Consider the following 14,575-nt stretch of genomic DNA (forward strand, 5'->3'; position numbering starts at 1 on the left):
GGGTAGAGATCAAAATTTCTAAGAACCCTAAATCTCTCTCTTGGCCTAATTCTTCTTTTACCTTAGTGTGGATACTCTTTTTGTTTAATTTCTCTTGAAATTAAAAGTCTCCAAGGTTGCTAAGGACTTGAGGTAACAAGTTATACCTTACTTGTTTTTAATTTGATTGAAATTTTTTTTTGCAAAGTTTGAATATACATGTTATAGTATCACATGCATCATTCTCCATGTATTCCATCTTTCACCCTACACAAAATTAATTCAGAAGTAAGCATTAACAACCGGAAAGGTTTCCATATGCTGAAAGTCATTTATGGTCCATAGTAACACTGCCTTTAAGGTGAAATACTCTTTCCTATAAGCATCATAAGTCTCAACACCGATTTCCCATAATTGTTTTAAGTCCTCAATTAGAGGTGACAAATATACATCAATATTGTTCCCAGGTTGTTGTGGACTTGAGATCAATAACATCAACATTATGAACTTCCTTTTCATGCACAACCAAGATGGGAGGTTATAGGTTACAAGCATCACCAGCCAACAACTATACTGACAACTGAGATATCTATGTGGATTGAAACCATCCGTAGAAAGAGCCATTCTAAGATTTCTACTTTCCAAACCAAATTCATCCCGCTTATCATCAATAAGTTTCCAAATGGGTGAATCCACTGGATGTCGAAGTTTACCATCATTCTTATTGTTAAGTGCATGCCAAGTTAAGTCATAGGCAGTTTATGGAGACTAAAACATCCTTCTAAACCTAGGGATAAGAGGAAAATACCATAAAACCTTGGAAGGAACTTTGGAATTGCTTGATGATTTACCGACTTGTTTCTTCCAACGTGAAACACCATAAGATGGACATTTGGAAAGATCCTTGTATTCATTCCTAAATATAATACAATCATTTTGATATGCATGAATCTTCTTATATTCTAATCCTAATGCCGCCATGACCTTCTTTGTGTCATACATTGACTTAGGCATTGAATCTTCATCTGGTAGGACATCATGAAGGGTACACAATAAATCCGAGAAACTTGTGTCTGACCACCCATATTTCCCTTTCAAGTATTGGAATTTCATGAACCCACTAAGCGTACTATATTTACACCCATTATACAATGGCTTTTCACAATAATCTAGAAGTGATTTCAATGTATTTGGATCTTCTTTGCAATACTCGTGAGCATCATGAACCATATCCTTTGTAATATCAAAGTCTTTAAATGTTGATTCATTGGGATATGAATCATTGATGTTCCTCGAGTAATTGTAATCAACATCTTCTCCATGGAAAACCCAAATCCTATAACTTTCGTCAAAACCCGACACAAACAAATGATCACGGACATCTTGAATTGTATGATAAAACATATTTGCACATTTTATGCATGGACATGGAATCTTATGTGGATCATTGCTCCGTGTTTTTGCAAACTCCAAAAATAATTCAACACCATCTTCATATTCTTTAGACAATCTATCCAACGTAATCCAGGATTTGTCCATATTAAATATGATGGTAAACCATGGACAAAACATTATTACATGCTTAAAATTGTCTTTGACAAAATTTAATTTCAAAATTATCCTTAAATGGACTGTGAAACATGGTAGCTTTAAACACAACTATTTTGAGCTAGAATATTGAGGCAACTAAATTGTTTTTCATTTTTATTTGATTCTTATTGAGTGTGCTTTTGTGATGTATTTTAACACTTTCTAATAGAGTGAAGTTATTGAGGATTGCTTAATCCGTGTTTAATCCATACATGTTTGAATCTTAAACTTTATTACATGGAATGACATCTCTTTCTTTGAAATTCATTTTAGCAAATCTTAAGAATTCTTCCTCTCCTTCATATTCTTTTGACATTCTGTTTAAACAAAGCATTAATTAACCCTACAGCATTTCATTCACTATAAATTAATGCAACACAGTCTCTCTAACTATTATAACTAATTCAGTGCAAAATTTCTGCAGTATTTTCAAATGCACTTCAAAATGGTACTTTATCTACTAATCTGTAAACCTCAAAGATTGTATCTAGAATTCAAAGCAACAACATTCAAAATATCATTACAATAACAAATTTAGTAACTACTTATATCAAAAGAAATTGATAGTGATTCTGCAGTAACACAACACATGTAATCATTTCATTTTCACTTTACACTTCTTACTAACCACAATGCCTTACCTTCTTTGGTGTTAAATATGCCTAATTAATTGGTAAATGAAAATGTACAACTGTATTGTTTAGACTTTCCCAAATGACTATATATTAATCAAGTTTTCTGTTTTTAAGGCAAAGGCCCGTTGGGCTGCTACCAGTATAAACCACAAACACCCAAGCAAAGACTATGTCCAGCGCATATTCAAAGACATGAAAAGATTTCTCACAATGTGACATTATTCTCACATTAAATCAAAAGACAACAGCAATGCATGTATTATTCTCACCCAAAATTAGTGAATGCACGAAAAGATTTTAGGAAGAAAATAACAATCTTACTGGTGATGGTTTATGGTGGCGGAGGTGGCGAAGTGACGACTTCACTGATTGTTGCTGCTACTGAGAATTGCAGAAACAATCGATGGAAGAGATTTTGACGACTTAGGGGAAGAGATTTTGGTGATTTAGTGGAGGAGATTTAGGGTTTACGGGCTCTGATTAGTTTAGTAGAGGAGATTTGGGTGGGAGAGCTTTGAGTGGGAGAGATTTGGGTGGAAGACACTTCGGTTTTTTGCGGCAGTTTTCTTGCCTTATTTTTGACTTCGTAGAATTTTGGGAGAAAATGGGTTTTGAGTGTTGACAATGACAGGAAGGGACTTGTGTGTTTTGGTTTGGGCGAAAAATTTTGCCTTAGCAAATTTTAGGATGGGAAGCCTTGGAGTCAAATTTGAGACTTTTTTTTTTTTTTTAACTTAATCCTTGACAATTAAACACTGTCAAGGATTAAGACTATAATAGTCAAGGAATTAAATTGCATCTCTTAATTTTTACACGATCCTTGACAGTTAATAACAATTAAGGATTAGCTAAAACAATCAAATATTGTCTCAACTCTTTGACAGTTAAAAACAGTCAAGAAGTTGTCAAAGAAAATATTTCTTGACCATTTTTTAAAACTATCAAGAAATTTTGTCAAGAAATGCCTTTTTCCTTGTAGTAACATTTCCAGTAATTCAACATTTCCTAACCCAAACGTATCCTAAAGGTTATGTAATAATGAATTGCCAAAGCTGTTCTTCTTGGACTCAAGGCAATTAATCCTTCATCACTAACTTGCTTTCAATCTCTTTACCATGGATATATATATCTAGTATTAAACACACTATCTCTGAATTAGCCAAATAGTCTTATTGTACATTTAAAAGAAAAGAATTTGTCAAAGGATATAATCAATTGTAATTATTTTTTAAAAGTCAAAATAATCTTGAACATTATAATATTATATAATAAATTATGAATTTAAATATACATATTTATAAAATTTTAACCACGGTACTCTACCCTTATTTTTAAAGTAAAAATTGTTAACAACTTACAACATTTGTAGACATCATTTGTTAACATAGATTGCATCCATGTATTAGCATCAATTACGATATTTTTGTTTAGAAAACATTTTACGTCGCACATCACTAAATGAAAAGATGATGATTAAAAGCAATATATTTTTACTATTTTCTACTTAATTAGAAGGAAACTTTTATTTTTTATTTTATTTTTTCTACTCAATGAGTTTTACTCATAATCTGTTGGAGTTGTCAACCACTTTAACAATAAGAGGCGAGACATGTTATTAGATGAACCGAGGTAAATTACACGTGTTTTCATTCTCTTCACTAGTTTGATATTTGTGATTGTTTACTTGTTTGATTTCATATTACTTTCCATATTGTTTCATAATCAAAAGCAACATTGATGACGACAAGCATTTTGCCACTCTAGATCGTCAGAAATACTTCCATACTGCTCAAATTATGATAGGAACTCCAATTCAATTTGTGTATTTATTGGTAGATACTGTTGGTGGCCTAAGTTGGACAAAATGTCAACCTTGCATAAACTGTTTTCCCCAAAGTTGTGCCATATACGGTCCACGAGCTTCATCTACTTATCAAGAGTTTCTTGTGATCACACTTGTTGTACCATAGCTGAAGGAGGCGAGGAATTCAAATGTGTTAATGGCGATTACGTCTATAGTATAACCTATGGCCGTGGTATTAATGGCCCAAGTAGAGGTGTTGCATCCTTCGAATAATTTCATCTTTTACATAGCCAAACGGGTGGAATTGACGATCGTTCCCAACATCAGAGCCTTTAATTATTTGCCAATAATTGTCTTAATTTTTAGGTTTATTGATGAATAGTAAAATTGGTAACTCGGTCCGGTGAAAGCCTCGGGTCCTAATTGAACCGGTTCAATTGATCGGGTCGGGCCAGGCTGGGTTTAAACAGAAATTTTCAACTATGATCGATTTTAGAATGATCGATGGTCATGTAATGCCAGTTTCACATTCTATTAAATAGTGAAATTGGTTAGAAGTATTTCAATACATCTTTGATTCTCTTTATTGTCTATCTTTTTATATTCGGGAAAAATTGTAGCAATTGCATGCTAGCTTACTTATTTTTTCTTGGACTCAAGTGAATTATTAATCATTAACTGCATGGGCATCATTCATAATGGCCGAATCAATGCCATTCATTTTATGCATGAAGAATGTTTTTATGATCATCTTTAAAATGATAATTAATGGTCTGTGTAAAAATATTTGTTTCAGCTATGATATATTTTAGAATGATCGATGGTCTATGTAATACCATGTTTCACATTCTCTTAATTAATGATATTAACTTTTGTATTTTCACATTCTATTAAATAATGATATTGGTTAGAAGTATTTCAAGCTATATTTGGTTCTCTTAATTTAACTTCTGTATTTTATATTCGGGAAAGCAATTGCATGCTAATAGGATCGATAAGTGTAGTATTTTCCAATGGGATATGTAAGTATTATTGTTTAACCTTCTCTCTCCGTTAGCTCTGCCACAGGCCACAAGAGGGGGTGAATTTCTGTTTAGTGGGTAAGTCACGATTACTCTGAGGCGGCACAGGTCCTCTGGGAAGTGCCAATTTATGAAACCCATCAAAGTGTTTGTGGGGAAACATGCTCCTTTGAGCCAGGGGTCGCGGCGCATGAAAAGAGGAGGGAAATCCTCCTCCCATAGTTCACAATCTAGTGGGGATGTGGAATCCTTAATTGATGAGGGCGAGATAGGGACGATTAAACTAATGGGTTCCTTGGATAGACGCGATTTGTATGAAGGTCGTAGTAATCGGGCTCTTAGGGAAGACAGGATGACAAGTGAGGATCCTTCTTTGCTCTTTACTAGGAATGAGCGGAAGATGGTGGTTAATGGGACTCAGTCACAGACGTCGGATGGGCTGCAACTCACTCATAAAATGGTGGGAATTGAAGATAATGCTTGGGCTCGGGATAGGAACCTTCCGGTGAAACGTGGTGGTGTTACAGAGGGAGTTCAATTCTGGTCGTCTATGAGCACCAGTAATACGAGAACGGTGGCTCTGACGAAGGATCAAGATGAAGGTTTGTCAAATGGGTTGGGCTGTGTTATGGGTCGTAGTGAATCCTTAAGGCAAGATTTGGGTAATCAATTAGACAAGGGCAATTTTGATGGGCCTTTTGCTGCTGCTTGCAAGGGAATGTCTGGAAAGAATGGGGAACATAGGCTCCTGCAAAATGTTGGGTCCTCCAATAATGAGGCCAAGATAGTCTCTTTCTCTGATGGGGATCCGGTTTCAATGGAATGTGGCATGATCAGATCAAATCCAGGGAGGGAGTCTAATGTGGTTGAGCTGGAGGAAAATGTGTCCGCAAATCCTGCCCCTTCCTCGGGTCTCGTTTTAACATTTCTTCTAGGGTGACAAGGGTCCTTTTGGGAGATGGCAATCTGCCCTATGATAGGAATTGGGCCCGGGTCGTAGCGAATCATCCCCCTCGGGAGAAACTTACCATGGAGTTCCATGCTCTGACAATTGAACAGGATGGGTCTGTCACGGTTTGTCTTCCCCCAGAAGCAGTCGAGGAAGGCAGGAAGAAATGGGAAGTCTGTCTAGTTGGGTCGTTCATTGACAAAAAGCCGCCTTTCCACTCCGTTCAATACTGGGCTCAAATTTTTTGGAAGAAATATGGAGTTCGATAGATCATGATGAATGATAAAGGTTTATTCTTCATCAAATTTGGGGATGAAGCAGACATGTTACAGTGTTTGGAGGATGGCCCATGGCTCATCCAGAATCGGCCCATCCTTCTCCGAAAATGGGAACCTGAGCTAGAGTTGAGCAAAGAAGCCCCCCATATTGTGCCTCTGTGGATTAAGCTGCTTGATGTTCCTCTGGAGTATTGGAGTGTCAAAAGTCTTAGCTTTCTAGCAAGTGTGGTGGGTAAGTCGTTAGGGATGGATAGGATTATTGAGGATACTTGTCGTCATGGAGCAGGTAGGATTGCATTTGCCCGGGTCCTAGTTGAAGTTGGCGCTAGTCGTAAACAGCCAGATTTTTTGAATGCTAAGATTATAAGAATGGGATCTAATGTTTCTAAAACTATGAGGGTTCGAGTTGAATATCAATGGAGACCCTCTCAGTGTGCTCAATGTTGTGTTTTTGGCCATGGAGATACGTCCTGTCCCAGCCAATCTAGGGAGGAGATGCAAGCTAACCGTCAAAGATTAGAACAACCAGGGGTTAATTCAGATGATGGATTCCAGCAGGTGGTGCGGAAAGGTAAAGGTAAGCTGGCGAATAACTCCCAGAAAGGTGCCCCTTCAGCTATTCAGGTGAAAGAGGCAGCCATGCCTAATCAGAGTATCTCGGACGGGCGTAAAGGGAAGCCATTTTTGGGTGATAAATTGAAGACGGTCAAGGCCCAGCCGAAGACTAATAGAGACCCCCAAACGAGTAACTCGTTCCAATGTCTTTCTACTGACTTGGAAAATTCTGCAACTGGGGGGGAGGCAGAGAGGGGTCTCTCATTGAAAGATGTTGAAATGGACAACGATGTGGAAGTAGACAAAGACTCAGACTTAGAGAATGCTGATGTTGAATCTGACTTTGTTTTTATGATAGGTTTCTTAAAGGGTGGCACTATTGAAATTGACCTTGGGAATGGGCCAAAGTGTACTCCCAATCCATACAAGTCATGACCAATTTAGCTTGTTCGAACATAAGGGGCCTTAATCAGCCCATTAAGCAGATGGAAGTCTGTAATTTTGTTCGGGTAAGGAGGCTTGCCTTATGTTCCCTCCTGGGAACACGAGTAGCCCTTCCTAATGCTGCTCGTATCTTCTCATCGATCTTTAGAAACTGGAATTGGATTTCAAATGCATCTCAGAGTAGTCAGGGATGTCGAATTGTTATTGGTTGGGATGTGTCCATGTTAAATGTGATAGTTCAAGACTTGACAGATCAGGTTATTCATTGCTTAATCAGGTATGTGAATGGTAATATTCAGTTTCATTGTTCTTTTGTTTGCGCAGCCAACAACTACATATGTCGTAGGGAACTCTGGACCAGCCTACGTAGACATAAGTCAGGGGTTGGGGATAGTCCATGGCTTATTTTGGGAGACTTTAATGTCACGTTACAGGTGCATGAGAGTATTGGGGGTTGTCCCACCTTTTCTACTGGCATGGTGGACTTTAAAGATTGTGTTGATGAATTGGAAGTGGAGGATTTATGCTAGGCTGGAATTTTATTTACTTGGAATGGGAAGCCTCACGGTCAAAATGGAGTTTTGAAGAAATTAGATCGTGTTATGGGTAATTCTGGATTCTTTGTGAGACACCCTCGAGCCAACACTCTTTTTCTGCCTCAAAGAATAAGTGATCATAGCCCGTCCATTACCATCTTTCCGCAAATTGTTGTTGCTAAGCCTCGTCCATTTAGATTTTCCAACTATTTGACACATAAGAAGGATTTTCTCCCTACCGTTCAGCGGGTTTGGAGTAGCCCCTGTTTAGGAGTGCCAATGTTTTCGGTGATTCAAAAGCTTAAGCGCCTTAAATTCCCACTTAGGGAACTGAACCGAGCCCAGGGGAATCTTTGTCAGAAAGTTATTGTCCTTAGACATGAGATGGAATCTATTCAGCAGGCTTTGGATGTTGACCCTTTTAACAGTGAAATTCGGGAGCTTGAATCTATCTTTTCATATGCCTTTAGGTCTGCCTTGCTTGATGAGGAGCGATTACTAAAGCAGAAATCCAAAGTTCATTGGTTGAGTGTTGGCGATTGCAATTTGTCATTCTTTCATCAGTCCCTTCGGTCTTCTCAAAATTCTAGAAAAATTCCTCGCGTCATGAAGGATTCTGGTGAGTGGGTGGAAGGCAATGAAATGGCCCAAGTTTTTGTTTCTGATTTTGAAAGTCTTCTTGGTGAAGCTCCAGAGGTCCGTAGTCTTGAGGGGCTGGAGGATATGTTTCCCAATCAGGGGTCCAAGTTCCATAGTAATTACATGATTTGGGAGGTCACTGAGGAGGAAGTTCGAGTAGCCCTCTTTAGTATTGGGGATGACAAGGCTCTAGGTCCTGATGGTTTAACGACAAATTTTTTTAAAGAAGCTTGGGGGATTGTGGGAGGAGAAATCTCTTCGGCAGTCATTGATTTTTTCTCCCACGGAAGACTGCTTAGACAAATTAATGCCAATATCATTGCCCTGGTCCCTAAAAGGGAGTCTCCTATGAACGTTGGTGATTTTTGTCCTATTTCTTGCTGTAACATCTTGTATAAATGCATATCTAAAATCATAGCGAATAGGGTGGTAGGGTGCCTTGGAGAATTAGTTGATACCACTCAATCAACTTTTGTGCCGGGTCGAAGAATTAGTGATAATGTTTTGCTTGCTCAAGAGCTGTTCCGTAACTGTCACAAGGATAAAGGGACTGCCGTTGTGCTTTTAAGGTGGATATTCAAAAAGCTTGCGATTCTGTGGACTGGGACTTTATTATTCAGGCCTTGAAATTGTTTGGTTTCCCTCAAAAGATGATCTTGTGGATATGTGATTGCCTTACTTCCCCTTCCTTCTCTATCGCCATTGATGGGGATGTCCATGGATTCTTTCTGGGTAAAAGGGGTCTTCAGCAAAGGGATCCCCTTTCCCCATATCTATTCACCTTGGTTATGCAGGTTCTTTCCTTTATCATTAAAAGGAAAGTACATGACAGTACGGGGTTTAAGTATCATTATAGATGTGCTTCCCATAAGATTACTCACCTCTGCTTTGTGGATGATTTATTTTTGTTTTGTCATGGTGATCCCAGTTCGGTTCAAGTTTTAAGAGATGCATTATCGGAGTTTGCGGATTTGTCTGGCGTTCACCCTAATCTCTCAAAAAGCTTGATTTTCACTTGTAGGGTGGATGGTGAATCGAAATTAATCTTTAAGGATATCAGTGTTATGGGTCGTAGTGACTCTTAAGGCAAGATTCGGGTAATAATTAGACAAGGGCAATTTTGATGGGCCTTTTGCTGCTGCTTGCAAGGGAATGTCTGGAAAGAATGGGAAATAGGCTCCTGCAAAATGTTGGGTCCTCCAATAATGGGGCCAAGATAGTCTTTCTCTGATGGGGATCCGGTTTCAATGGATGTGGCATGATCAGATCAAATCCAGGGAGGGAGTCTAATGTGGTTGAGCTGGAGGAAAATGTGTCCGCAAATCTGCCCCTTCTCGGGTCCTCGTTTTAACATTTCTTCTAGGGTGACAAGGTCCTTTTGGGGATGGCAATGCCTATGAAAGGAATTGGGCCGGGTCGTAGCGAATCATCCCCCTCGGGAGAAACTTACCATGGAGTTCCATGCTCTGACAATTGAACCGGATGGGTCTGTCACGGTTTGTCTCCCCCCAGAAGCAGTCGAGGAAGGCAGGAAGAAATGGGAAGTCTGTCTAGTTGGGTCGTTCATTGACAAAAAGCCGCCTTTCCACTCCGTTCATACGGGCTCAAATTTTTGGAAGAAATATGGAGTTCGATAGATCATGATGAATGATAAAGTTTATTCTTCATCAAATTTGGGGATGAAGCAGACATGTTACAGTGTTTGGAGGATGGCCCATGGTCATCCAGAATCGGCCCATCCTTCTCCGAAAGGGAATATGAGCTAGAGTTGAGCAAAGAAGCCCCCATATTGTGCCTCTGTGGATTAAGCTGCTTGATGTTCTCTGGAGTATTGGAGTGTCAAAAGTCTTGCTTTCTAGCAAGTGTGGGGTAGTCGTTAGGATGGATAGGATATTGAGGTACTTGTCGTCATGGAGCAGGTAGGATTGCATTTGCCGGGTCCTAGTTGAAGGTGGCTAGTCGTAAACAGCCAGATTTTTTGAATGCTAAGATTATAAGAATGGGATCTAATGTTTCTAAAACTATGAGGGTTCGAGTTGAATATCAATGGAGACCTCTCAGTGTGCTCAATGTTGTGTTTTTGGCCATGGAGATACGTCCTGTCCCAGCCAATTAGGGAGGAGATGAAGCTAACCGTCAAAGATTAGAAAACCAGGGGTTAATCACGATGATGGATCCAGCAGGTGGTGCGGAAAGGTAAAGGTAAGCTGGCGAATAACTCCCAGAAAGGTGCCCCTTCAGCTATTCAGGTGAAAGAGGCAGCATGCCTAATCAGAGTATCTCGGACGGGCGTAAAGGGAAGCCATTTTTGGGTGATAAATTGAAGACGGTCAAGGCCCAGCCGAAGACTAATAGAGACCCCAAACCGAGGAACCGTTAACCACAATGCCTTACCTTCTTTGGTGTTAAATATGCCTAATTAATTGCTAAATGAAAATGTACAACTGTATTGTTTAGACTTTCCCAAATGACTATATATTAATCAAGTTTTCTGCTTTTAAGGCAAAGGCCCGTTGGGCTACTGCCAGTATAAACACAAACACCCAAGCAAAGACTATGTCCAGCGCATATTCAAAGACACGAAAAGATTTCTCACAATGTGACATTATTCTCACATTAAATCAAAAGACAACAGCAATGCATGTATTATTCTCACCCAAAATTAGTGAATGCACGAAAAGATTTTAGGAAGAAAATAACTATCGTACTGGTGATGGTTTGCGGTGGTGGAGGTGGCGAAGTGACGATTTCACTAATTGTTGCTGCTACCGAGAACTGCAGAAACAATCGATGGAAGAGATTTTTACGACTTAGGGGAAGAGATTTTGGTGACTCAGGGGAAGAGATTTTGGTGATTTAGTGGAGGAGATTTAGGGTTTACAGGCTCTGATTAGTTTAGTAGAGGAGATTTGGGTGGGAGAGATTTGGGTGGAAGACCCTTCGGTTTTTTGTGGTAGTTTTTTTGCCCTATTTTTGACTTCGTAGAATTTTGGGAGAAAATGGGTTTTGAGTGTTGACAATGACGGGAAGGGACTTGTGTGTTTTGGTTTGGGCGGAAAATTTTGCCTTAGCAAATTTTAGGGTGGGAAGCCTTGGAGCCAAACTGAGACTTTTTTTTTTTTTTTTTTTTAACTTAATCCTTGACAGTGGAAACACTGTCAAGGATTAAGACTATACCAGTCAAGGAATTAAATTATGATAGGAACTCCAATTCAATTTGTGTATTTATTGATAGATACTGTTGGTGGCCTAAGTTGGACACAATGTCAACCTTGCATAAACTGTTTTCCCCAAAGTTGTGCCATATACGATCCACGAGCTTCATCTACTTACCAGAGAGTTTCTTGTGATCACACTTGTTGTAACGTAGCTGAAGGAGGAGAGGAATTCAAATGTGTTAATGGCGATTACGTCTATAGTATAACCTATGGCCGTGGTATTAATGGCCCAAGTAGAGGTGTTGCATCCTTCGAATAATTTCATCTTTTACATAGCCAAACGGTTTTTCATCTTTTATATAGCCAAACGGGTGGAATCGACAATCGTTCCCAACATCAGAGCCTTTAATTATTTACCAATCATTATCTTAATTTCTAGGTTTTTTGATGAATAATAAAATTGGTAATTTGGTCCGGTGAAAGCCTCAGGTCCTGGTTGAACCGGTTCAATTGATCGGGTCGGGCCAAGTTGGGTTTAAACATAAATTTTCAACTATGATCGATTTTAGAATGACCGATGGTCATGTAATACCAGTTTCACATTCTATTAAATAGAGAAATTGGTTAGAAGTATTTCAATACATCTTTGATTCTCTTTATTGTCTATCTTTTTATATTCGGGAAAAATTGTAGCAGTTGCATGCTAGCTTACTTATTTTTTCTTGGACTCAAGTGAATTATTAATCATTAACTGCATGGGCATCATTCATAATGGCAGAATCAGTGCCATTCATTTTATGCATGAAGAATGTTTTTATGATCATCTTTAAAATGTTAATTAATGGTCCGTGTAAAAATATTTGTTTCAGCTATGATATATTTTAGAATGATCGATGGTCTATGTAATACCATGTTTCACATTCTCTTAATTAATGATATTAACTTTTGTATTTTCACATTCTATTAAATAATGATATTGGTTAGAAGTATTTCAAGCTATATTTGGTTCTCTTAATTTAACTTCTGTATTTTATATTCGGGAAAGCAATTGTATGCTAATACGATCGATAAGTGTAGTATTTTCCAATGGGATATGTAAGTATTATTGTTTAACCTTCTCTCTCCGTTAGCTCTGCCACAGGCCACAAGAGGGGGTGAATTTCTGTTTAGTGGGTAAGTCACGATTACTCTGAGGCGGCACAGGTCCTCTGGGAAGTGCCAATTTATGAAACCCATCAAAGTGTTTGTGGGGAAACATGCTCCTTTGAGCCAGGGGTCGCGGCGCATGAAAAGAGGAGGGAAATCCTCCTCCCATAGTTCACAATCTAGTGGGGATGTGGAATCCTTAATTGATGAGGGCGAGATAGGGACGATTAAACTAATGGGTTCCTTGGATAGACGCGATTTGTATGAAGGTCGTAGTAATCGGGCTCTTAGGGAAGACAGGATGACAAGTGAGGATCCTTCTTTGCTCTTTACTAGGAATGAGCGGAAGATGGTGGTTAATGGGACTCAGTCACAGACGTCGGATGGGCTGCAACTCACTCATAAAATGGTGGGAATTGAAGATAATGCTTGGGCTCGGGATAGGAACCTTCCGGTGAAACGTGGTGGTGTTACAGAGGGAGTTCAATTCTGGTCGTCTATGAGCACCAGTAATACGAGAACGGTGGCTCTGACGAAGGATCAAGATGAAGGTTTGTCAAATGGGTTGGGCTGTGTTATGGGTCGTAGTGAATCCTTAAGGCAAGATTTGGGTAATCAATTAGACAAGGGCAATTTTGATGGGCCTTTTGCTGCTGCTTGCAAGGGAATGTCTGGAAAGAATGGGGAACATAGGCTCCTGCAAAATGTTGGGTCCTCCAATAATGAGGCCAAGATAGTCTCTTTCTCTGATGGGGATCCGGTTTCAATGGAATGTGGCATGATCAGATCAAATCCAGGGAGGGAGTCTAATGTGGTTGAGCTGGAGGAAAATGTGTCCGCAAATCCTGCCCCTTCCTCGGGTCTCGTTTTAACATTTCTTCTAGGGTGACAAGGGTCCTTTTGGGAGATGGCAATCTGCCCTATGATAGGAATTGGGCCCGGGTCGTAGCGAATCATCCCCCTCGGGAGAAACTTACCATGGAGTTCCATGCTCTGACAATTGAACAGGATGGGTCTGTCACGGTTTGTCTTCCCCCAGAAGCAGTCGAGGAAGGCAGGAAGAAATGGGAAGTCTGTCTAGTTGGGTCGTTCATTGACAAAAAGCCGCCTTTCCACTCCGTTCAATACTGGGCTCAAATTTTTTGGAAGAAATATGGAGTTCGATAGATCATGATGAATGATAAAGGTTTATTCTTCATCAAATTTGGGGATGAAGCAGACATGTTACAGTGTTTGGAGGATGGCCCATGGCTCATCCAGAATCGGCCCATCCTTCTCCGAAAATGGGAACCTGAGCTAGAGTTGAGCAAAGAAGCCCCCCATATTGTGCCTCTGTGGATTAAGCTGCTTGATGTTCCTCTGGAGTATTGGAGTGTCAAAAGTCTTAGCTTTCTAGCAAGTGTGGTGGGTAAGTCGTTAGGGATGGATAGGATTATTGAGGATACTTGTCGTCATGGAGCAGGTAGGATTGCATTTGCCCGGGTCCTAGTTGAAGTTGGCGCTAGTCGTAAACAGCCAGATTTTTTGAATGCTAAGATTATAAGAATGGGATCTAATGTTTCTAAAACTATGAGGGTTCGAGTTGAATATCAATGGAGACCCTCTCAGTGTGCTCAATGTTGTGTTTTTGGCCATGGAGATACGTCCTGTCCCAGCCAATCTAGGGAGGAGATGCAAGCTAACCGTCAAAGATTAGAACAACCAGGGGTTAATTCAGATGATGGATTCCAGCAGGTGGTGCGGAAAGGTAAAGGTAAGCTGGCGAATAACTCCCAGAAAGGTGCCCCTTCAGCTATTCAGGTGAAAGAGGCAGCCATGCCTAATCAGAGTATCTCGGACG

At 39.6% G+C, this 14,575-nt stretch overlaps 1 protein-coding gene across 1 annotated transcript; it reads right to left on the minus strand.

The window, feature by feature from the left end:
* Positions 1-261: 261 nt before the first annotated feature.
* Positions 262-1,518, minus strand: LOC116110948. Its single transcript, XM_031397166.1, has 2 exons — positions 796-1,518; positions 262-699 (listed from the first exon to the last, which is right to left on the minus strand). Exons 1-2 carry the CDS (start codon positions 1,516-1,518, stop codon positions 262-264), a joined length of 1,161 nt encoding a protein of 386 aa, XP_031253026.1.
* Positions 1,519-14,575: the final 13,057 nt, after the last annotated feature.

This window comes from Pistacia vera, unplaced genomic scaffold, assembly GCF_008641045.1.
Source record: "Pistacia vera cultivar Batoury unplaced genomic scaffold, PisVer_v2 Contig620, whole genome shotgun sequence".
Lineage (NCBI taxonomy): Eukaryota > Viridiplantae > Streptophyta > Magnoliopsida > Sapindales > Anacardiaceae > Pistacia > Pistacia vera.